Source organism: Mesoplodon bidens (genome assembly GCF_964165515.1).
Source record: "Mesoplodon bidens genome assembly, chromosome: 1".
Taxonomy (NCBI): domain Eukaryota; kingdom Metazoa; phylum Chordata; class Mammalia; order Artiodactyla; family Ziphiidae; genus Mesoplodon; species Mesoplodon bidens.
Window position 1 is genome coordinate 193,947,700 of NC_138176.1, and position 25,986 is coordinate 193,973,685.

General features: G+C 37.0%; 1 protein-coding gene across 4 annotated transcripts in view; it reads right to left on the reverse strand.

Moving 5' to 3' along the window:
* Positions 1 to 25,986, reverse strand: part of MAPK10 (mitogen-activated protein kinase 10) — a gene marked incomplete at both ends in the record, with an annotated part of 170,796 nt that overhangs the window by 120,472 nt on the left and 24,338 nt on the right. For 3 of the 4 annotated variants that reach the window (XM_081238356.1, XM_081238355.1, XM_081238354.1), the window contains one exon: positions 24,788 to 24,957. In XM_081238356.1, the coding sequence (XP_081094482.1) occupies positions 24,788 to 24,957 (170 nt within the window). Of the gene's footprint in view, positions 1 to 24,787; positions 24,958 to 25,986 lie in introns of those variants that run through there. The other variant, XM_081238357.1, reaches the window with a different exon arrangement.

Sequence of the window (25,986 nt, forward strand, 5' to 3'; positions counted from 1 at the left end):
TATCGACACAGGTGTCTTCAGATATTTGAAGATATCTTCCATCTCCCTGAAAAGTCAACCTCTCTCCAAATTAAGTATCTCTAGCTCTAGATTCAATAACCATCCCCTTCCTATGAATACTGTCAAGTATAATTGTGAATTCATAGACCACTAATTTATCTAGCTACAGAGTCATATATTCATGCCACTGAAAGGAAAAGGTCTATTGTCAGATAAATTTTAAAGTTTGAGGTAACTCAAACTTAAACTTTAGTTAACAGCAATTAATAATTCAATCTTGCAAAACAACATTAGTCCACTCCATTCCCTCTATCCCATTGCCACCACACACACACACACAAACACACACACACACACACACACACACACACTTTTTCCAGTCTATTACTTCTATTTGATCTGTAAACTGATAATAACATCAGGTGTTTCAGATTTTCCAAAGAAACAGAAGCCAGGAAAATGGAAAACGTATTACCTTTGGAAGTACACATTATATATTCTCATCATTCAAATGAAAAAAAATGTATGTACAAATTCAGTTTGCAACTGGCTGCAATTTAAACATACATGTGGGAATGCTTGTGAGCAGACAGGTATACACTCACATACAAACCCTCATAGACACACAAACTATTGGCTGCAGAGACTTGAGACTTGGTAATTACTTCCCAGGCTCCCAAGCCATGCTTCCTAACAGATGTGCAATAAATGCTTTGTTAAGTGCTGAAAGCACTGTGCTTGTCAGCAGTAATTTTCAAAAAAGAAAAAGCATATTGTGCATTTCCATAAATAGCAAATGAGCTACATATCAAGACTCTGAATTTTTAGCTAGAAAGACTTCTAATCATTGAACCAATATGTTAATTTTAGTTATACAAGAGGAAATTGAGGCTAAGGAAGACTACTGACTTACCCAAAGCCATATAGCTTATTTGAGACCCAGGTTTTACAAGACTGTCCTATGTTCTAGAGTTCAGCTGTACTATAACATACAAGTCAAGCTCAGCATGGTTAATGACCAAGATTTATGTGAAGGAATCATGAAACTATCTTACAAAAAGGATATTGTTTACAAAAAATGATACGAGTATCTTATAAAAAATTATAATTCCTTGGTGAATATGAGATACTTGACCACTGAACAAAATACTAAAAGGTACAGTATACACATCAGCTGTAGTGACAAAGGAGAAATCAATCCCTGAACTGAGGAAATTGCAACATGAGGTCCATATCTTTGTTGGGGGTAAGGGGGAGGGAGGATCCTGTGCTCAATATAAACAAAACAAAGCTCTGTAGAATTTACCAATACAGATTAGACTTTTTAAAATGCACTTTGAGCAATGTAATAGGATAACCCTAAAGAAAATAATCTTTTGATATAATATTGATGCAATAAAAAAGACAAGCATAACTCACATTTAGTAAGACAAAAAGAAATATCAAGACCAGATCAGAATAGAAAATAACCTTTAATCCAGACCAAAGAATTTTCACGAGTTCTTTTATGTGTCTGTGGGTGTGGGTATGCACACATATTTGTGAGTGTGTGTACATGTGTGTGTGTTGTTTTGTGCCTAGGGGTGAAGAGACAGAACCAGAATTTGTTGAGCATCTAATATGTGTCACACACTGCATGTTGTATTTTACTTATATTATAAAATTTAATCCTTACACAACCTCACATAATCCTATGATGTAGGTATTATTATACTCATTTTGCAAATAAGGAGAAAAGCTCTAGGGGCTTTAGGTCATATTGCTAATAAATGGCAGAGGCTAGGCTGAAATCTATGTATGTTGAATGTTAAAGTCTATGATAATTCAACGGATGAGGAGAAACATGATGTTTGGTCAAAGCCTCATTGTGTATTCATTATGATTTGTCACTTAATTATATTCTGAAGTATTTATCTTTTTATTTTTTCACAGTATGGATTCAGTCATTCTCATTTAATTCTATACAATCATCAGAGTACTCCCCCATCAAAGTGTCCAGATACAGTTACCTCTAAATATCTTCACTGAGCAGAACTTCCTGGTAGTTAGAGGAAGGACAAAACCAGGTACACAGTATTCTTTGGAAAACTCTGTCTGAGAAGGCTTATTTGTGTTTCAGCATGCTCTGTGTTAAGGAGTGACCCCCCTCCCTTAACTCATAAGGTGTATATTTAAGTAAAATAGGTGTTGAATTCCTTGATTGCAGCAAAGTTTAACAATGCAAAACCTACTTCTAGTGCTAACAAGTTAATGACTCAATAGCCATTAGACATAAACTTGTCTAAAATCCTCCAGACATGGGAATGTAGGTATGTTTGACACATTTCCAAAGCACCATCCTTCCAAGAATCTCATCTACTTATGAGGATTATCTGAAGAAGCCTGAGAGGGAAAATGAGATGACCTTGCATTCGTTTTCCAGGCTGCATAACAAATTATCCCAAACTTAATGGTTTAAAATAAAAAACATTTATTATCTCAGGGTTTTTGTGGGTCTGGAGTCCATGCATGCATAGCCTTGCTGGATCCTTTGCTCAGGGTCTCACAATCAAGGTACAGTCAAGGTGTCTGCAAGCTAAAGAGCTCAAGATTTCTGGAGCTCAAGATTCTCTTCTGAGTTTACATAGTTTTTGGAAGAATTCAGTCCCTTGTGGGTGTATGATGGAGGGCTGTATTTTCTTGCTAGCCATCAGTGCGAGGCTCCTATCAGCTTTTGAAGGCCACCTCCAGGTCATCAGCTCATGGCCCACTTACCATATGGGCTCACTCCTTCAAAGCCGGCAGCAGAATCTCTCACTCAGTCTCATAAGATGGAGTCTTACAACCTAATCAAGGAAGCGATTACCCTTCCGATCACCTGTTCCATACTTACTGACTAGAGGTAAGACACAGGTTCCATCTGCACCCAAAAGGAGAGGGCTATACAAGGGTTTGACTCATTGGGGGTTACCTAAGTGTGTATCCACCACAGACCTGCTATGGACTGAATGTTTATGTACCCCCTCCCAAATTAATGTTGAAACCCTACCCCCTAACATGATGGTATTAAGAAGTGGGATCTTTGGGAGGTAATGAGGGTTAGATGAGATCACGAGGATAGAGCCCTCATAAACGGGATTAGTGTCCTTACAAGAGTCCTGAGGGAGCTTGCTTCCTCCTTCACCATGTGATAACACAGTGAGCAGACAGCCATCTATGAACTAGGAAACAGGCTTTCACAAGACTCTGAACCCTGACCAACTCAGACAACTTGATCTTGGACTTCTAGCCTCCAGAACTATGAGAAATAAAATTCTGTTGTTTATAAGCCACTCAGTTTATGGTATTTTGTTACAGCAGCCTCAGTTGACCAAGACAGACTCAGTCAAAAAGTTTCAACAGTGAATTTAGTCATCCAGGTCTCCTTGCTCATCAACGAGTTTTTACTTCAGTCTAAATCAATTGGAATTTGTGACACGGAACAAGGACAAAGGGAAGCTGACCATCTCGATTTTAATTGTCCCATGGGAAGAAACAAAACTCAGTTATGAAGGGATTACAAGCAAACTACCAAGAAAGTAATACGAATTTCATCCTTTTGGTGACCCAGATAATTTAGCTAGATTATCTGCTTTGCTCCTTTGTTTTAGGACTCCCAATTAAGTCACTATTTTGAAGCATCAATAGATGGACCCAAATATCAATACAAACTGCCCAAATTTAGCAATTCAGTTGCTTACAGAGAGTCTGTATCCAATCCTGCCCTTTTGGAGCCCAAGGATAGGTCAATCCTAAAATATACTATGGGAAGTTTTGTTTCTCCTTCCATTTCAGTTAACAAAAATGTTAAAGATTCCAACCGCAAAGATCAATTAACATAATAAATGACATATGTGTTATTATTTTTATAGTTATTTCATTGAATAGCATTGTTTCCTCAAAACTATCTGTAGGATTTTTATTTTTCTGGGAGAAAAAAATGAAAATATTGCTAGTTCCTTTAGTTTTTTGGAGGAAATCCATTTTCTCTGTCATAATTTTCTGCCATAGTGAAGGAGGGAATTACGGGAATTAAATATCTACTATATATCCAAAGACTGTGCTGGGCTTTTATGCTTCCTTAGGGACATTGAAAATGAGGATCAGAGATTGTAAGTAACCTACCTATGTCACTCAGCTAATATACATGGTAATGGCATTGTGCAAACCCAAACAGATTTTAAATCCAGATCCATTTGGTGTTTTTTTTGTTTGTTTGTTTTGTTTTGTTTGTTTTGTTTTTTTACAGTACGCGGGCCTCTCACTGTTGTGGCCTCTCCCGTTACGGAGCACAGGCTCCGGACGCACAGCCTCAGTGCCCATGGCTCACGGGCCCAGCCACTCCGTGGCATGTGGGATCTTCCCGGACCGGGGTACGCATGAACCCATGTCCCCTGCATCGGCAGACGGACTCTCAACCACTGCGCCACCAGGGAAGCCCTGGTGTTTGTTTTTTTAAGTTTTTTTTTTTAAATCTACAAACTGCCATTCAAAAAGAAGGGAACTTCAGGTGGGTGATAAAATTAACCCAAATTGTGATGCTAAAGAAATATGTAATACTGAGGGGAATGATTTTTTTAAATGTTCACCACCAAAAGTTTACAAAAAATGCAAAGTAAACATGTAATGAATATAACCAGCCCCAAAATATAGGTTTTTGCCTACACAATGTTAAAAGAATTGAATTAGTTACAAACTTTCAGACACACTCTAATATATATATACATACATGTATATATAGGTATAGCAGATATACATATATCCTGCTTCTCTGGAAAAATCCTACTTCTCTACAAAAACAGTCTCCAGAGTTTCCTCTTAGCACTAACCAGAGCCACTCACTTTAGGCAAATTATTAAGGGGCGATGTTTATTCAGGACTCACTCTCTCCAAAAGTAAAAAGTCAAGTAAGAAAGTGTATTAAGGTTTCACCATCTATACTGTACACACTCAGGTATCTCTGTGTATCAATAACTGTTTGAGAAGAGACAGGTCAATTGGTCCCCCAGTCATTTGGGGATGATGAACTACAGGATAAAGAGTATTTAATTTATTTCAGAGTCAAGTCTCCCTTCATTTGGACAAACTAGGATATTTCTGGCCATGTAGACTCTCGGACATACTCAGGATGAAGCCCATTTCTTTTTTTTTTTTTTTTTTTCTTTTTGCGGTATGCGGGCCTCTCACTGTTGTGGCCTCTCCCGTTGCGGAGCACAGGCTCCGGACGCGCAGGCCCAGAGGCCATGGCTCACGGGCCCAGCCGCTCCGCGGCATATGGGATCCTCCCAGACCGGGGCACGAACCCGTATCCCCTGCATCGGCAGGCGGACTCTCAACCACTGCGCCACCAGGGAGGCCCTAAAGCCCATTTCTTAAGGGTCATGAGACAATTCTCAAGCAGTGCCTTCTGGGAGAAACATCAACTGTGAAGGTTCCACACCTGTCTCTACCAGACCACTAACCAAGTTCTACAAACAGCAAAAACAGAGGAGACAAATTGCTTAAGCTGACAATTTTTTTGTGGCAAAATATTATTTTGCATATACCAGCAATACCAAAAGAAGGCTGTTAAAATTCGAAGCATCATCTTAAAGAACACATTATAACTAGAGGAAACTTGAAAGCAGTTCATGGTCCTGAAAACTTGGTGTTTCAAATATCAAATATTCTTATTTTCCATAATGTACAATGAGTAAATTATTCATATATATATATATATTTTAAAACAGTGCTTTAGAAGACACATGGTCGTTGGAGTTAGACAATAAGAGCTCACCACTACTAGAGAAAGCCTGCGTACAGCAACAAAGACCCAAAGCAGCCAAAAATAAATAAATGTTTAAAAAAAGAAAAAAACTTGTCCAAAAAAATAAAATTATGTGGAAAAAAACAAAAAAAAGAAAACCTCATCCCTTCCACTGTCTGATTTTGGGTGTGTGGTTTAGGAGGCAACTTAACCTCACTAAGCCTTAGTTCCTCATTTATGAAATACTGATGATATTAAGAATTTTGCCAGTCTATTGTGATGATTAAATGAGACTAGATACATAGAGTATCTACACAGAGAATGGCATATCATAGGCACTCAATAATTGGTAGCTTTGGTGTTGGGTGTCTAGACCATATAACGTCTTAATATATGCTGTGTGCTGTCCTGTCATAGCAGGATAGTGGCTCTGAAACTTGAGTGATCGTCAGAATCACCTGGAGGGCTTGTTAAAACTCACTTTGCTGGGCTGGGGTCTCAGAGTTTCTGAGTTCCTGGGTCTGGGGTGAAACACAAGAATTTGCATTTCAAACAAGTTCCCAGGAGGTTGGATGCTGATATTGCAGGCCAAGGGACCACACTTTGAGAACTGCTAAGGACGAAGAAGGTGCACTTGGTTTAGAGGCAGCTGATTTGAGTATGAGCCTCAGAGTATGAGCCTTTGTGTGCCTGCCAGTTATCAGGCACTTAAAAGTTCAGAATCAATGGATCGATGTGATATTAAAAAGAACAAGGAATTGAAAGTCAAAAGGCTCTAATATGAATAACATATGACAACTGGCAAATATTTCTCTATCTAGGCCCCAGCTTTCTATCTGTAAAATAGGCAGTTAGATGATATGTTTCTTTTCTATAATTTCACATGTTTTAAGTATATGATTGTCCTCAAATATCTTGGATACTTAATATAGAACAGAAGATTTAAAAAAATACAAGCAATAACTCTTACCCTAAACATTCAAATCCCTATGTCTGGTTCTCTTCCTGTCCCCAATAATGTGATTCACAGAGTTGAACAAAAATAAAATAAGAAATAATAGGACCATAAGTTGAGCCACTACTATACTACATGCCATTTATTTGTTCTTTATTCATTCAGTGCCTCTTGTGTTCCAAGCAGTGTGGAAGATTTTAGGAAAACAGGGTGAAAGAGACAGGGTGATTGCATCAGACTAGCGGGATACTAATCCATTTATTTATCATGTAATTTATGTTACGTTGTGGCATTCTTGAGAATCAGTTGGCCCTAATCCATATAATACAGCTGGCTAGAACACAGCTTAGAGGGATCAAGAACTAAAACCCACACTGATTTGAAGCAGGGCCCACAAGTCAAAGTCAGATGAACAAGAAGAGGAACTGGATATCAGTCATCAGATCCGGAAACTGAAGACTGATTATTTCAGAGAGTAATGTTCTCCTAAAATCCATCCTTTTCCTCTCATAGTTATAAGAACCTCCCTACTTTAGATAAGCACATGGTATTCAGCAAAAAACATACTTTCCAGCTTCCCTTGCAGCCAGATGTAACTTGTGATTAGGATGATGGATGGGAACAGAGTGAAACACAATTTCTGGGTTGTATCCTTTTACATCGGTCGCTTGCTTTCCACTTGCTTTTCATCTCTTCCCACAAACTGGAATGTGACCCTAGTGGCTTTGGCCATGTGGGCAAGAACAACATTGTTAAGATTCATCAGGATCTCAGGATCACCTTGTGAAACAGAATTGCCCTACCCCCTGGAACCATTTAGCAGCTCAGACTTTTATGGAAGAAAGCAGTGTTTAAGCCACTATACTTTATGTATCTTTGTTAGGGTATCTTTAGGTATATCCTATCTAACACAGATATATAGAACTGGATCCTATGTACTAGACAACAATTTGGAAATACCCACTTTTCCTTATGACAGTGGGCCCAGCATCTAGCATGGTGCCTGGAACATAATAGTGATAAATAAATAAGTGAATTCAATGAAATACATGAGGGGCCTGACGTTGAGGCAAATCATCGCACTATGAGGAAATAGACATGGAAACAAAAGTAAAGAATTGCTTTCCCTTTCAATCTTATTAATGCACATTCTTCCAATTCTCAAAGGTATATTTCGTATTTTAAAAATTCTTATATTGGCAAAAGTTTAAGCTCCTCTGACATGCTTTTTGATAACCAAGGAAAAGAGTTATCAGGTGCTAAGCATGTTAAATTGGATGAAAATAACTTTGAATCTCAACTGCATGGTTTGTGCTATTATTGTGTCCCAAACTAAATCACTAATAAATATTTTTGAGTTCATATGACAGGAGTTAGCAATATACCTGTAAAGAGGGACCAAATCACTGGTCTCTTTTCTTCTGGTGTGTTTAAAGGGGTTATTTTTATTTATGCACACAAAACAATAAGTTTATATATATAGCCACATCATGTGCATTTATAAATTAATTTAATTAAAGTAGTAAAATATCTTGCATTCTAGTTAAATGAGGATTGTTTAAAACAAGCATCTTTTTAATGACAAAACACTTATTTTTAAATAGCCATTTTACAAAATTATTTGATTCCAGAAATGTTATTTCTTTATAAGGCTGGACTTTCATATTATCAATGTAAATAATAGTATGTACTTCATAGAGGTATTTTAATGTTTCTGCATTATTAGGGCTTTCTGAGCAAAGAAAACTGGAACCTGGTTAAAGCACAAATTCTGGAAATTAGAGTGAATAAATAGAGACTTCCAGAGAAAAATGTGTTTATATTTCAAAGCAAGTGAAACCCAGAGCCATCCTTTTACATTCCAATGGACTGTAAAATAGGGACTTTTCCTTTCTGTTCCTGGAGAAAATTTGTTGCTTCAGGGGATATTAGATCTCTCTCTCTCTCTCCCCCTCCCTCCCTCCCTCCTTCTCAGAAGGAGGAGACTGCAGTTGTGTAACATTTCCTATACAAACTCTGAGGTTCATAATTTCTTCTTCTTGGTAGTATAAAAACCCCTTTGCATGTACAGGATAACATTTGGCTTTTATAGCATAGCCCTGAAAGGGGAGAAGGGGACACAGGTAACTGATGCAGTTGTTGTTGTAAGTAACAATACTCTGCCTCTGATCTAGAAACTTCATGTTTGCTTTCAGGACAAAACAAGTAATATAGATGTTAAAAACTTATAATGAGCTATAAAAGCAGCAGAGATCTATGAACACCATTAGATAAGTTGTCTGCTATGGACATGGTAGCTGAGTCTATGTTTCTATTCCCTACCTATTACCAAAAGAGAAGGTATTAATAATAAGGCACTTCAACCAATAAGTTTCATCCTCCTCAAAGTGCAAAGAAACAGTGAAGTGTCAATTTTATAAGAATTGCTCTGTGACTAATGGTATTCTCTTTTGTCCTACTTTTCCTTTCAATTGCCTTTTCATATGTAGCTGCATGGTCAAAAGACTTCTTTGTCCATTCAAATCTCTACCTCTATTTGAGAGTAAAGCAACGTTAGTGAAGAAATGTTACACAATATATCAAACACAGTTCTCTGTAAACAAAAGAAAGAAAAAGCATTTTTCTCAATTTTGCTCTTTCATGAAGAATTATTGCCTCTGTTTAAAGCTAATCTCATTAGTATCTTCCTGCTTCCTCAGAAATTGTTTCTAACAAATATGCTTTCATTTTCTGGTATCTTCAGTCTCTCTGTCTCTGTCCTTCTCTGGGTGTCTCTCAACGGCCTCTTTGTGTCCCTATGTCTCTCCGTCTCCACTCTTCCTCTTCCTTTTGTGCATCTGTCACCCATTTCTCCCTCACTATTTCTGTTTCTACATCTCTGTCTCTATCCTCTTCTCTTGCTTCTCTAGACCTCTCTCTCACTCTTCCTCTCCGCGCACCCAACCTCCAGCATCCAGCCTTTCCTCTCTGATGGGGTACACGGACTTTCCTGTTTTTGAAAATATACTCTTTCCTTTATTTGTAAGGTCACAGACCCTTAACACTTAAGAGCCACCCATGCAAGCCAATTTTAGGGAAAAGGAGTCCACATAAGATTTGAGAAGGTAGAGTTGAAAAACTCAGAGGTAAACCTTCAAGAGGAGAGTACTAAAATGAAGCGGCAAGTGCCAAACCGAAGAGGACTGAGATCCAAGGGTGCTTGATGTCTTTGGAATTGGTTACTGGGAACTTAGTGAAAGCAGTTCCACCGAGCAGGGTGCACAGAAGCGGACTCCAGTGAGCTGGGGAGTGAAAAGGAGATGAAGAAGAGAAAACAGGAAGTTTAACAGCAGAAAATACTTATTAAGTGCCTGCTCTAAGCCAGCACTGTGCTAAGCTTTAGAGACACAATTGGGAGCAAGCTTGACAGTCTCTGCCTGTAAGAGCTTATAGTCTAGTGGGAAATGAGATACTATAAAGAAACAATATAAAAACAGTGTGATGATGACTGATAAAGAAAATACAGGGTGATGTGGAAGCATATCAGAGAGGTACTGACATTGGATTCAGAGGGGTGATAGACATTTAAAATAGGGACTGCAAATCCTAGTCCCCTTCCTCTTCTTGAGCACTCAGCTAGATGACATTTCCAGCCTCTTCAACAGTTAGGGGTGGCCGTGTAACAGCTCTGGCCAGTGGACTGTAAACAGAGGAAAGCACACCGCTTCTGGGTCTGTCCAATAAGAGTTCCTCCCTGCTTTTACCCCCTTCTGCTGTTTGGAGACCTTAGATGCCACAAGGTGAATATGGCAGAGCCTTCATCAGTCTGGCTCCTCAGATCGCTGAATAGATGACCTACATTTGTAACCATAGTTAATAATCCTGTATTGCATATTTGAAAGTTGTTAAGAGAGTAGATCTTAAAATTCACCTAGCAAGAAAAAAATTTTTTGTAACTATGTATGGTGACAGATGTTAACTAGACTTACTGTGACGATCATTTCACAATATACACAAATATAGAATCACTATGCTGTACACCTGAAACTAATATACTGCTATATGGCAATTATACCTCAATAAAAACATATACTTGAAGTGGATCATTGAAATATCCATTATGTCGATAAAAATAAAAGAGATAATGTGAAGCCAGAGTGATATAAACGTGGAAGACACTAGGCGTTGAACTGTGAAGGGAAATGAAAAGCCAAAGGCGGAAGAACGTTTAAAGCATACAAATATTTGAAGAGTAGAGAAAGATGACCAATAAAAGAGACAGATAATTCTTGGTTATAGAAGTAGGAAGGAACCAGGAAACAGCCGGCTTCAACCCAGTTTAACATCACTACCACTCACCCACCAGCCAATAATATTCATGACACTTGTCCTAGTTTCATTCCATTGTTCCCAAATTTCTCCCACTTTGATCTAGTTCTCTACTGGTTCTTGGCGTTTGCCTCCATCTCTCATTTAGAATCTCCCTCTCGTTAGGAGTTAGAATTAGTACTCAGCTTTCTAGCTCATTTTTGCTCTGGCTCCTGATTCCAATCTTGCCTTCAGGAGCTTTGAATTCTTTTATTATCTTGCTGAGTATTGAACTGTCAAAGACAGTTCTCTATCTAGCCAATCTCAGAAAACGGCCATGACCCAGGCCAGCTAACACTAATGAAAACTAACATGTATTGGCTACTTACTAAAGCCAAGCACTGTATTACTAATTTAGTTTGTTTTAACAACAGTTCTATACATACATATCTCTATTAGCCCCATCTTCAGATGAAGTAACTGAGGACACTCACAGGTAAGAATAAGCCAAGATCGTAACCTGGCAGTCTGGCTCCAGAGTCTGCATTCTGAACCACTATGTTATGCTGCCCTTCATGTGCTGGCCAGTTCATCCAATTCCAAACAAAGGACAGATTTTGAAAATTCCTAGCTTGAAAATCAAAGGAAGATGACATTCGAGAAGTCAATGAATACTTAATATTCCCAAACATTACAGAAAAGTAAATAAATGGTGGCTGAAAAAGAAGTCAGTCGATTATTAGCCATTTAGGGGTCAATGATAGCCTTCTCCATAGCAACCTACTCCATCAGAGGGATGATGGTAATAGAACTGGGACTGTCTGTGAAATGAGAATTTAAATAGTATGCAGAAGCAGTAAATTCAGACTACTTTATCCAGAAGTTTGATGATGAAGGAAAGAGAGTCAAAGAGGGGCAAACTTGAGGGGCAAGCACATGCTAAGTAACTTTTTTTTACATAAGAATTGGGTGGAAGATCTTCTACCAGCAGGGCAGAAGAAGCTACTGGAGAAGAGACAGTTGAAATGAGACAGAGAACTACTGACAGACCCCAGGGGCAGGGGATGGAATTAAGAACACTGGTGGGTGCCCGCCTCCAGAGCTCCTCATGGAGGAGCTAACCGGGTAGGGAAGACTGCAGAGAGAGTTAGGAGGTGGAAGAGGAAATTGAGAGCTCACATGCCTGACTGAGGCCACCTGTTTTCTCCAGGAAGTAGGAAGCAAGCCTTCCACAAAGAAGAGGGTGGGTGAAGTGGAACTGGGAGCTTGCTATTAAAGTTATAAAAGGATTGTAACAGCTATCATGGGAAATGAGGTAGGGGGCTGATGAGACACATAAGTAAAAGGATTGCTAAGCAGGAACAAGGGCCCGGCTGAGGATGAAGCTCATAAACTTATAATGGAGGAAGTCAGCATAATTACGTGATTTCTCCAGCTGGGCTCAGGCTCCAGCAGGAGCAGAGAAAACAGCCAGTTGGGCTGCCCTGGATGAGGGTTTGGAAAAAACAGAGAGCTGCAGAAGATAGAGTGGTAAGAAAATAGAAAGCCTCTGAGACTGTGAAATTATTTTCATGGTTTCAGGCTAAATAGGAAATATGTTGATCCTGCAGGAGAATGACAGACTCAGAGAATAGGGATGCCTTGAAAGACTGACGTCTTTAAGGAGATACAGGGACAGAAAGGAGGTGAGAGAAGGAACAGCGTTAATGTGTGACAATTTGGCTTTTAATTTTCCTCTGCTCCCTATTCCCTTCCATTTTCTTACACTCCCGTGGCAGTGAATTATTTAACATCCTAAACTTACTAGATTTCCACTGCATACTAGTTACTCTCCAACTAGTATTTTTGCTAGATAAATTGAGTTTCTCTCCTCGGTCACCTGAAATCTAAAGTTCATTCATTCAATAGCAGCTCAGGTGTGATGTGTGAATTAGGAAAACGTACCTCCTCAGGATAAAGGGAACACCCCGACCCGGGCACGCTGCTGTGCAGGTGAAGGGCAGGTGGGTTTCAGCCCCTACACACTCCCCCATCCATGTGTCCTGGTGCAGGGCACACCTTCCCCAGCCATATTTTCTGGTCCCAGATGAGCCCAAAGAAAAAATTTTAAAATATATATGGCATTGTATGTCCCTGGATTGGAAATAAAATCTTGACTTTATGAATAGATATATTAAAATCTTCTGTGGAAAACATTTTTAACGATAAAAAATAAAGGTGAATATAGATGAAGAAGAGCACAGCTAAGAGGTCTCTTAAGTTCATGTCTTTAAAGAAAAGAAACCCCATGTTAAACAAAGTGGCTAAATTCCCTCTCTGTTGGTGATTGACAACCCCATCATACAAAAAAGCTTAAATGCAATGGTTCAATGCTGGATTCAGAACGTTGGACATGTAAAGTGAAATTCACTTGACAAGGTCAAATATTTTAAATAAATTTAACAAACCCAGGAATAGAGAGCAGAACCAGAGGATGATAGGGCTGTCACTCGAACTTCTAAAAGATGTCTTCCTTTGTCCTCAGCTTCTATGTTCAAATCCATGATTAGCAAGACAGCTCAGACTCTATAAACAGAACATGATGCTGTAACGGGCCAGAAGCACGACTCCGTAGAAGAGAGGGACCAAGTACCTTTCCTCTGAGCCTTATAAAAAGCTCCTGAAAGCCTTAGTATTTTTAGTTACACTATTCATAACACCTACCTCCTCTCCTTTTGTTTATTTTTTTTAAAATCATCTTAATCTACAGATAGAATGGACAGGTCCCAGAGTAGTAAATGAGAATGATTTCTGGAATCCGAGGAGCAGCAATTGCCATCTGTTATTTAGCATAATTTAATTTAACTGAAGACATTGCCTCTTTTCTGTGAGGAATGCTATCTTTCCCAAAATGCAGGATAGTGCAGGATTAAGCCTTTAGGTATTTATGCTTGGGTTTCAGGTTTCTTTAAAAAATTATAACCATGAATGTACTTTAATCCTAACAATCAGAATGTATGCATCTGGCAAAAGAGTTCATGAAGCATAAACTAATTTTATTTTTGCAATTAAACTACCTATTGATGCCCTAGAACAGGGGTCCAAGTACCAGTCCGAGGCCTGTTAGGAACTGGGCTGCACAGCAAGAGGTGAGCGGCCGGCGAGCGAGCGAAGCGTCATCTGCTGCTCCCCGTCGCTGGCATTAACTCCGGAACCACGCCCTCTCCCCCGACGCCCCCACCCCGACACCGTCCGTGGAAAAACTGTCTTCCAGGAAACTGGTCCCTGGTGCCAAAAAGGTTGGGGACCGCTTCCCTAGAAGACAGGTCCTACAAGAAATAAGAATTAGTGTCACAAACTTTTTATCTTTGGGGTTGAAGTAGAAACTGAAAAAATGGAATTGATTTACTAATTATTTCTCCTGATAAGGACATTAGCATTTATATCAATAAGTGATTTACAGAGAAGACTCAGTCATCTATAAGTGAATAATTATCTATGGAATTTAAATGACTATTTTTCCCTTCTGCCAACAAAAATGCTTCTGGGTTACAAACTCTTGCTGTCAATTTTAACTACAATGATATAAATTGATTACAAATTTATGAAAGACAGAATTCAGAATAAATGTCCATAATACACTGCAAAACCAAATATAGTTTTTAATATTATATACGACCAACACCTTCAGCATCAGTTATTGCACTGATGAGAACATACATACTTTATGGTTAACAAACAGAAGTATGGAATTTATATAATTTTTTCCCTGTAAACATACTGCTGCTAAACCCTGCCCATGGTTACTCAGAGCCACATTTTCTCTGTGAAGGAAAAAAGGTGATATTTACAAGTCTTAATCACCAATCAAGCAATACAGTAAGTAAATATCTGGGGCTTGTGCTATGCAACAGGACCAAGAATAACAGTGAAATATGGAAGGAGAATAGTGTCTTATTCTGTCCTATTACACTGCACCATTACAGCCTCAACTGTCTTACCAGTACAAAAGGCAATATTTAAAGCCCAACGCTCCCTATATCAAGAAGGTTCCAATTAAAAACATACACACACAGGGAACTATATTCAATATCCTGTAGTAAACCATAATTGAAAATTTTTTAATTAAAAAAATAAAAAATACGTTTGTAATAAAGGGTCTAAATTATAAAATTAATGGAAAATAACAAGGATACAAAATGTGCTGATATTCCAGATGTGGATCAGACGGTAATCATGGCCCCTGGTCAGAGGCTAAATGGAAACGTGTGAGTAAAGCTGCATCATTTAGCGTAATGGCTCGTTAGGAACTCTAAGAAGAGAAATGCACCACAGGGTCATGGCAGTTTCCAGAAACAAAATAAAATCATCACTCAGGACCCAATGATCAGGTCTCTTGTGTTATTCAGGAAGTCTGATCACCCTCTGGATGATTTCACCATCTCTCTTTGTACCATTAAACTCATTACCATAAAACTCTTCTATCCAAATTCTGTGCTTAAAGATAGTTAGTTGTGTGTGTGTAGCCATGTTGCAAATTTAAAAACTAATATTTAAAACTTGTATAAATATTATAAATATCCTAGGTTAACTGAAACTCAGACTGAAAGATAGGAATGAAAAGGTTCAGATGCTTCTTTTCTTGACTCAATCATGGAGCATTAGGTAAGTCATTTTTTAAAACTCATATTCTCAACTACAATATGCAAACAATATGCACAGTCTGAAGATTAAGCAACTGTTACAATCAGTCATCTTCTTGGGTTACACATGTTGAACTTTTGCAATTTTCCATTGATATAAAAGAGTAACATTAAATCTACCTTTCTTGAATCTACTAAAATTCATGACAATACCAGATTTATAAGGCATTTCATATATCTAGTTTGTTTTATACTTTTTGAGTACTGCAAGATACTGATATCTCCATTTTACAGATGAGTAAACCAAGGTTCTGAAAGACTGAATGTTAAATACTATCATTGATAAAGCACAATGGGAAATTCAATTATTCTAAGGTGTAAGTATATCTATAAATATAATGACTGAACATGATAATATAAGGTATCTTCAAGTATCTGTAATTGAATCAATATTTAAATGTGCAAATATTTTACAGAATTCAGATAATTTACTTAATTAATTTCCCTCCCAATCTTAATCAGCAATAAATAGATATTGACTAGCTTTCCATCATATACCCTAACATGGCCAAGGTTCAAACTCTTTTGTTTTGGTGTATATCTACAGATATCTCCTAACCTTTGCCAGTCATTTTGTAAATGTGTGCCATTATTTCAAGGGTGATTAAATCAGAGTCTAGATAGAATAGCTCCAATTCATCACCAAGATGAGAAAAGCTGCTAAAAGCATCAATGAGTCAATAATGTCTTTTTTTTTAATGAAAATGAGCACATTAAAAAGGAGGGACTTTCCATAAACCATTTTTTAAAGCATATAGAAGCTATTATTTGAAGAAGATTCCACGGATGGTGATTGTTCTACTAACGTCTCTTGACTTGGCACTATTATCAGTAATTATTTTGAGCATTTGAACAAATTCAGAGATTTTGGGGGGTTGGCTCTTGGTTCTGTTAGATTGTTGTGTTTGGTTTGGTTTTTGATGAGCACTCTGGCTCACCCAGAGTATTTCTACTTACTAGTACTATGTGGAAATAGGAAGGCAAATATTCAAACTATGTTCCACATTTTAAAAAACAAAAGCAGGGACCTAATGAAACTTCAAAGCTTTTGCACAGCAAAGGAAACCATAAACAAGACCAAAAGACAACCCTCAGAATGGGAGAAAATATTTGCAAATGAAGCAACTGACAAAGGATTAATCTCCAAAATTTATAAACAGCTCATGCAGCTCAATAGCAAAAAAACAAACAACCCAATCCAAAAATGGGCAGAAGACTTAAATAGGCATTTCTCCAAAGAAGATATACAGACTGCCAACAAACACATGAAAGAATGCTCAACATCATTAATCATTAGAGAAATGCAAATCAAAACTACAATGAGATATCATCTCACACCAGTCAGAATGGCCATCATCAAGAAATCTAGAAACAATAAATGCTGGAGAGGGTGTGGAGAAAAGGGAACACTCTTGCACTGCTGGTGGGAATGTGAATTGGTACAGCCACTATGGAGAACAGTATGGAGGTTCCTTAAGAAACTAAAAATAGAACTACCATATGACCCAGCAATCCCACTACTAGGCATATACCCTGAGAAAACCATAATTCCAAAAGAGACATGTACCAAAATGTTCATTGCAGCTCTATTCACAATAGCCCGGAGCTGGAAACAACCTAAGTGTCCATCATCGGATGAATGGATAAAGAAGATGTGGCACATATATACAATGGAATATTACTCAGCCATAAAAAGAAACGAAACTGAGCTATTTGTAATGAGGTGGATAGACCTAGAGTCTGTCATACAGAGTGAAGTAAGTCAGAAAGAGAAAGACAAATACCGTATGCTAACACATATATACGGAATTTAAAAAAAAAAAAAAAGTCATGAAGGACCTAGGGGCAAAACGGGAATAAAGACACAGACCTACTTGAGAATGGACTTGAGGATATGGGGAGGGGGAAGGGTAAGCTTTGACAAAGCGAAAGAGAAGCATGGACATATATACACTACCAAACGTAAGGTAGATAGATAGTGGGAAGCAGCCACAGAGCACAGGGAGATCAGCTCGGTGCTTTGTGACCGCCTGGAGGGGTGGGATGGGGAGGGTGGGAGGGAGGGAGATGCATGAGGGAAGGGATGTGGGAACAGATGTATATGTATGACTGATTCACTTTGTTATAAAGCAGAAACTAATTAAAAATTTAAAAAAAAAAAAACACAGTTAGCTGGAAACTGCTGATGAAGCTTAGTTGCAAGGGACAGTAGGAATTCCTGTTACTGTCCTTGGATTGGCCCCAGTAGTGCAGAATGTGAAAATTATTATTCCTCATCTATCTACAAGCTGTCAGAATCTTAGAAGCTAAAATTCTCAGAAGGGGGCTGAAGCATTTAAGAGGGCCAGTGGGTAGTAAGTCCCAGACACTGTATTAGCACATGACAGCTCAGAGGGAAGAGTTTTCATTCGGCTAGATAAGGCCTTGGTAAATTTATCTACAGACCCTTACAGTAAATAGATTGTGTTTCAGTCTTTACTAATTTAGTGTATAACTGAACCATTATTAAAAGCATTCATACTGAAATGAGCAAAATATATTAAAATTCCAAATTCTTATGTAGCTGTTATAGCAAAGATCTCAAAACCGAAGGTCTCCAGAAGAAAGTGATGGGAATTAGAGACAAAAAAAAAGCAAAACAAACCACAAAGAAAACCCCTTTCCTTCTACCCCCTCAGTCAACAACTTAGACTATATTCCTTATCACATATCATTACCCTTAAGGAGACTCTACTCCGAGGGATAGGGTTACCATCTTCCCTCAAATCCCTTATGTTAGGTGGATACTAAGTCACATCTATCTTTTTCCATCACTTTAAATCCTATTTGGGAGTAAACAAGATTCAAACACATGTGTATACATATATACAAAGATAATATAGCTGCAGTTTCAGATGCTGAGCCAAGGAGGGCCCACTAGATAAAATGCTGTAACTAAGTTTCCTGGATCACAATGTTTCTTACAGAATGTTTTCTATCCCTGTCCTCCTTCAAGGTAGATCACACCCATTAGTAAAAAAAAAAAAAAAATCCACAGGTACAGGAACTCAAGACTTCTCTTCAGTCTATCTAACACTTAACTTGACTGGGCTGATAGGACTTTGCTAGGCAGGCTCACCATACTCACCAATATCCACTTATCAAAGGAGGGTGATGGAATAAGAATATGTGAACACCCAAGGTTCTGCTGAACATGACTGGCAATTTAAATCTTAGATTGTTTATCTGCATAGGAGCTTGTTGCTACAGACCACTGGCTGAAGGACATTCACCGGAAATGATTTTTTTAATTTTTGTGAAAAACAAAATAATTTATATCCTATATACATAAAATACATGTGTGTAAAATATATAGCATATAAATTCAATTAAGATAAACTAATTCATTGGGTTAGTATGTATATAAATTATATATACATATGTAATATATTATAAATTATGTATTTGTTATATATTCATTTTGTATATAAACATATGAATATATATATAAGTTAAGATAGATCAATCCACTGCATTATTTCCAGGGCATCTTATGACTACAATTATTTCTATTCTATATCATCCTGCTCTAACTGGAATTTTAGGAAAGTTTAGTTAATATACAGTATATAGCATTTGTTTCTAAATACTTAATTTTCGAGGTACAGATTTTTTACAATAAGCCACTATAAATCTATGCTTTTTCAGTATTAAGCTTACATCTTTGACATAAATATCTTGTAAAAGATCACCTTGCAAAATTGGACTGGGACTGCTTACAAGTTAATTACATGTAGATGACAAAGAGAACAAGCCCAAGAAAGAAAGAATATGGTTTTACGTCTTGTCATTTAAAACTGTGCAATCAGCTCTTTTCAGTTAAGGGGCAGACCAAATTTTGCAAGTTTTCTATGCTATAGTTGGTCGTTGAATTTTGCCGACACTTTCACTGTCAGTTTAAATCATCTTTGGAGAAAGAATTGAGAAAATAGAAATGTTTCTTGGCTTGGCAAGCAGCAGCAGGACAGAAGTAAGAGAAGATAATGAACTCCCTGCTGTTGATTCCTTCCTACATTCTTTTTTTGTTCTGGAGCTTGTAGTAGAAACAATGCTAATGCAATCCTCTTTTGATGATCAGAAAGAAAAATGCTCTGAAATGATTTGTTCATCTGGCTCCTGACTACTGTTGTTAAAAACACATTTTATAGATCACTTTACAATTCCCCACCTAGGAAACTATAGAGGACTTCTTTGCTCACATGGAGAAGGAGAATAATCATTGTTTCTTTTTGTTTCAATAGATAATATTCATTTTTTCCTCCGTGGTAGAAATAAATTTTTTACTTATTCCAAAAGATTTCATATTAGATTTTATTTAATGATTCTTAATACTGATATAGTTGGTCTATCATCCATGGTGAATGAAAAAATAGCTTGATAATGGTGAATTCTTTTTGAAGATATTTTAGTACTGCCTATTTGCTTTCGTGATAAACAGTAAGCAGTGAAGTCATCCAAAGAGAGGAGACAAAGTGTAAGAAACCAATAACAAGTTTAAGGCAACTGGAGCAGGAGAAATGAGAATCCATTTCAAACAAGTTAGGAGGATGGAGATTCTGTGACATAAGTACCAATATATCAACAATTATACCTGAAAAGTAAAAATCCTTCTAATACACACACACAGAATTTTATAGTAATATACGCCAAAATAAAAGAATTGCTGATGAGCATCTCTTTTGGATTTGGTTCGTCCATGTCTTATTCCTGCTCTAAAGAAAATAAAGTAAAATAAATAAATCATCTGTTTCACACTGTCTGCCCTCCACCTCCTTCTGAGTGCCCCAGATACTGAGTTTCCATTTCTCCCAATTACTATACTCAGGGTTGTGTGGGACGTTCAAAATATGCAAATCTGAGTTTTCATGAACAGAGGAAAGGTGTGGATTTTACAAGCATGCTGGGGGATGGATGCGTGTTCAGTGTGAGAGAAATGGATGAACTCCCCATTGACAAAAGACAATAGGAAGGTAATTAAATATAAGGCAGGTTGATAGAGAGGACAAATTACTACAAAAATAGATCTTCAAGAAAAATAGTACATTGCAAACCCAGGTTATGATAAGTAAACAAAGATAACTCAAAGTTAGGTTGAGGAAGAGACAACTATATTCATGTCCAGAAAGGAATGTGCTGGAATTGTGGCATCTGTGCCCATGGTAGAGTGGCAGACTGAAGATGAGGTTGAGGAACATGCCATCCCATTTCTGCCCCTTCATCTTCATCTTTGCTAGTTTTATTTCCTTCAGCTACTGACTAAAAGATTAATAATAATCTCAGGAAACTCCAAGGCTAACATTTTGGAATTCAGGTGTCCTTTTACTGACAAATTTGCTGATAAATTTATTGTAAGCCTGGAGTAAAATTTTGCTCAAGGACATTTTATTTACTGGAGTTTATTTCAGTTATTATACCTAAGACCTTGTATGAGATATCCATCCTGTACAAGGAGAAATAGAAGCCCAATATGCCCTATAAAACATACAAAATTATTAGTACTAGTAGATTTTCAAATCTTTCTGGGACAATCTGTTAACTTTTTAAGCAAAATGTTGCTTTGGGCTTATTTTTGAATCATTAAATAAATCTTCCTTTTATTAGTAGTTCTCATTTTCGTGGCAGTTTTATTTGAAAGAAAATGAAACAATTCCAATGAATATTTGAGCATCCAAACTGAGGATCTTAGAAAAACTTTCTCATGTTCTACAATTTTCCATTTAAAAAAGGTAGCTAGGAATCACTGTTTTCTCCATCTCCTATCTCTCCTCCTTCATAAGAATTTTTGGGTTTGTTTTATCTTCTATTTCTCTTTGAAAGTTCTTCATGAATGCAGTGACCTCTTAAACAGGGTTCCCACTCTCTAAGTGGTATCCAAGCCATCCAGTAGAATGCAGAAGAAAATATAAACATATCTTGTAATCTAGAAAATAAATTGAACCTTACTAATAATTATTATTGGTCTCTCCCAAACACACTTTGTCCTCCTAGCATTGGTCACATATAACCTAAGGTAAAAGATGCAACTTGGAAGGAAAAAGGGAATTTCACAGTTTGGGGAGGGTTGACAGAGGCACCTTGAACTCCTTCCTTTGACAACACTATAGTTCAGTGTGCCAGCTTTTTGAAGAATAGCAATCATCTTAATAGTAGAATCTTTACTATACTATGTGTATTAGTATTAATGCCACAACAAATCACCACAAGCTTAGCTGCTCAAACAACATAAATTTATTATCTTGCAGCTCTTTAGGTCAGAAGTCCTACATGAGTCTCACGGGGCTAAAGTCAAGATATCAGTAGGCTGAGTTCCTTCTGGAGGTGCTAGAGGAAAATATGTTTCCTTGCTCATTTGGGTTTGCTGGCAAATTTCAATTCCTCATGGTTGTATGACTGTGGTCTCCATTTTCTTGCTAATTGGCAGCTGAGGGTCATTCCCAGCTTCTAGAAGCCACCCCATTCCTTGTCTCATGACACTTTTCCTCTATCTTCAAAACCAGCAACAGTAAGGCAATTCCCTCTCATGTTTTGAATCTCTTATTCCTTCTCTCTCATTGCATCTCTCTGACCCATTCTTCTGTCTTTCTTTCCACTTTTAAGAACTCATATGTTTAGATAGGTCCCACCTGGATATTCCAGGATAATTGCCCCATTTTAAGGCCTTTAATCTTAAAGTTATATGTCAAAAGGTTTGCCATATAAGATAACATATCAAGAATTCTGGAAATTATGGTCTGGACATCTTTGAGGGACCATTATTTTGCCTACCACACCTTGAAATTATTTTGTGTCACAAAGAGGTTCACCTGCATCCTTGCACCATAATAAATAAATAAACATTGAAAATAAAAATTTACTTAGCTGTTTATCTACAAAATAAAAGGCTTGGCCCATTATTCTAAAATATTAAAATGTTCCATCTTCAAATTGCAAAAACAACTACTGATTGACATTAGGAAAGATTGAAATTTACTAGGTGAATTTCAATAAAAGCATTGGTATATTTGATAAATGAGGTTTAAGTGCTAGTAAATGATTTAGTAGTGCACCAACCAGGCACTTCTGCCATTTGCACTGACTAAGCACTGAGAGTGAACTTAAAATGAGTTGTCAATATGAAGTGAATCGTTAAAATTTATGTCCACATGAAATCTGCACACAAATGTTTAAAGCAGCTTTGCTTATAATTGCCAAAACTCAGAAGCAACCAAGATGTCCTAAGTAGATGAATGGATAAATAAACTAAGGTACACCCAGAAAATGGAATATTATTCAGTGAACTTTTTTTTTTTTTTTGTGGTACGCGGGCCTCTCACTGCCGTGGCCTCTCCTGTTGTGGACCACAGGCTCCAGACGCGCAGGCTCAGCGGCCATGGCTTACGGGCCTAGCCGCTCTGCGGCATGTGGGATCTTTCCAGACTGGGGCATGAACCCGCGTCCCCTGCATCGGCAGGCGGACTCTCAACCACTGTGCCACCAGGGAAGCCCTCAGTGAACTTTTAATCCATGAAAAGATATGAAGGGAACTTAAGTGCATATTACTAAGTGAAAGAAGCCAATCTGAAAAGACTATATTCTGTTTGATTCCAACTACACAGCATTCTGAAAAAGGCAAACTATGGAAACAGTAAAAAGATCAATGGTTGCCAGGGGTTGGGGGTAGGGAGAAGGATGAATAGGTGGAGTATATAGGATTTTTAGGGCAGTGGAAATACTCTGTATGATACCATAATAATGGATACATGTCACTCTACATTTGTCCAAACCTATAGAATGTAAAACACCAAGAGTGAACCCTAATGTAAACTATGGGTTCTGTTGATTATGATGTGTGAGTGTAGGTTCATCAGTTGTAATAAATGTACCACTCTTGTGGGGGATGTTGATACTGGGAGAGACTATGTATGTGGGTGGGCAGGGGATATATGGGAAATCTCTGTACCTTCCTATCCATTTGCTGTGATCCTAAAACTGCTCTAAAAACTAGTCTTAAGAAAACAAAAAAAAATGTTTAAAAATGAAGTGAACCAGATTTTAGAATCATCTTATGAAATATAAAATGAAGGTTTGAAAAATAATTGTACCCTGTTAGATTTCTTTCACTAAAAAAAAAGAAAGAAAAATCAAATGAGTGGAAAAAGGGAGTTTTAAAACAAAATCTATTTTAAAATAATGTTTATTTCAACTTCATCTCCTCTCTTAAAAGGGATGTTTTTGTTTTTAAATGGATATTATTAATTTAATAGTAATTCACATAATATATTGTTATAAGTAAATATCCTTTATAAATAAATATAAATATACATGTATATTTATAGTTCATGCCCTAAATTTTTACTTATAGTTGTGAGCCACCAAACTGTAAATTATTATACTAATAAGTTCATACTAAATACATTTGGTTGCTAAACTGCAAGTTAAAACTACCTAAAAAAAATCCTTATCAATCTATCATCACTTTTGCAAGAGTTTTATAACAGGTAAGTCATATCCTGATTTTTCATCATTTCAATTTGCCACTCAAAATGTCATAAAAGAGTAGTTACTAAGGAGCTCAAAATCTTTCCATTTTGGAAATATTCAACAAACATTTTTTTTAAATGCCACTTTTTCTAATAGGCAACTGAATTTTAAACACTGAACTTTAAAAGTCACTGGAACATTTGAGATCTCATTTTTACTTCTTCAGACTGTAGGGAATTTTACTTGCTGGTTATCTGAACACATATTTCCTTATTTCTTGCTGTGAAAACATCCAAATAAAATTTTCTAAATGCTTTAGCAACAGCTAGAAAACCTCTGGTTTTCTTGGTTTCTCTATGGTTGTTGCATAATGGATTTTTTTGTGACTAGAAAAACTAGTCACAAGCAAAGATGTACATATTGTTAGCCAATGGGTAGTAAATTGCTAATAAGGCTCATAGATTTATTTTTCTTTGGTAGAATGGATTTTTCCCCCTCAAGTCATGCTATTTATTTGTGTTTGTGTATTTGTGTTGTGTATGTAGTCAACACATACAGCATGTTCCTTCTAAAAATAGAAGTTAAATCCATCCCACTTACCAAACTATTCCCTGAGCCCCAGAGCCAATGGGCTTTAGATTCTGGTAACGCTTGAGAACTGTGAAAGTTGAGTCTCCCACTTCCACGCTGTAGAACTGGTTGTCAACTTTGCTTTTGCTCATGTTGTAATGTTTGGCAATATATGACACATCCACTTGTTTATCAAATCCCTGTGAAAAAGAACAACAACAACTTGAGATAAGAGAAAAACCAGGATGACAATGAGATACAGAAAAGCCTGTTCTTTCAATGATTACTAATACTTTGTCATCTGTAATCTTTATATAAACCTGCATTTAACACAGAAAAAATATATATATTAGTCCATGTAAGATAACCTGGAGTAAAATATCTCAGAAAAACGGCAAAGAAAAATTTGTTTTCAATATTAAAACTATTTATGATAAAATATTCTTAGATCTGCATTGTCTTTTCTGAAATGTTTCATTAAAACCATTTATTTATGCAGCAAACACCTACTGAACATATACTGGTCCCAGAGACTATGTTAGGTACTTCAGAGGTGATCCCTGATCATCTGTTATAAAAGCCATATGAGGAAGAATGAAAGAATGTATCTACATCCTTTTCTCAGAAAGAACTGAGATATAAAATAATGCATAGTTTTAATTAGGCAAATTTGAATTAAATAGTGTTGACTTCATTTGCTCTCAATGATACCAAAAATGCTACTGCATTAAACATTGAAAAATTTTAGTCACTAACACTGTTCTAAAATGCCACATGACAGCTTTTTTATTTATTGCAAGCTTAGATTTTAAGTATCTCAATTGCTATATATTTTGTTTATCAATAAGAGAAGTTCTATTAATTATATTTAGCAATTGAAGAAATTGCTATTTTGAATCATGATTTATGAATATATATAATGTAAATATCCATTATCCATGATGATTATTTACCCATAAATGATCTTACATTGCTTTTTATGACATTAAATAGTTTGGATTCTGTAGTGAGAAGGAACCTTACAGAATACTATCTAGCCTTTTCCTTGTGGCACACACTGGCAGATGTTTACCCAATAGTCATTCGTCTCTTTCTTGCTGATTTTGTTCAGGTTTTGAGCACTCACATGCTCTGTGGGTTCTTTCCCAGTTCCAGCACTTGAAAATTGAATAGTCTAAACCAGTGGTCCTCTTTAGAGGTGACACTAACCCTTAGCAGGCATTTGGGAG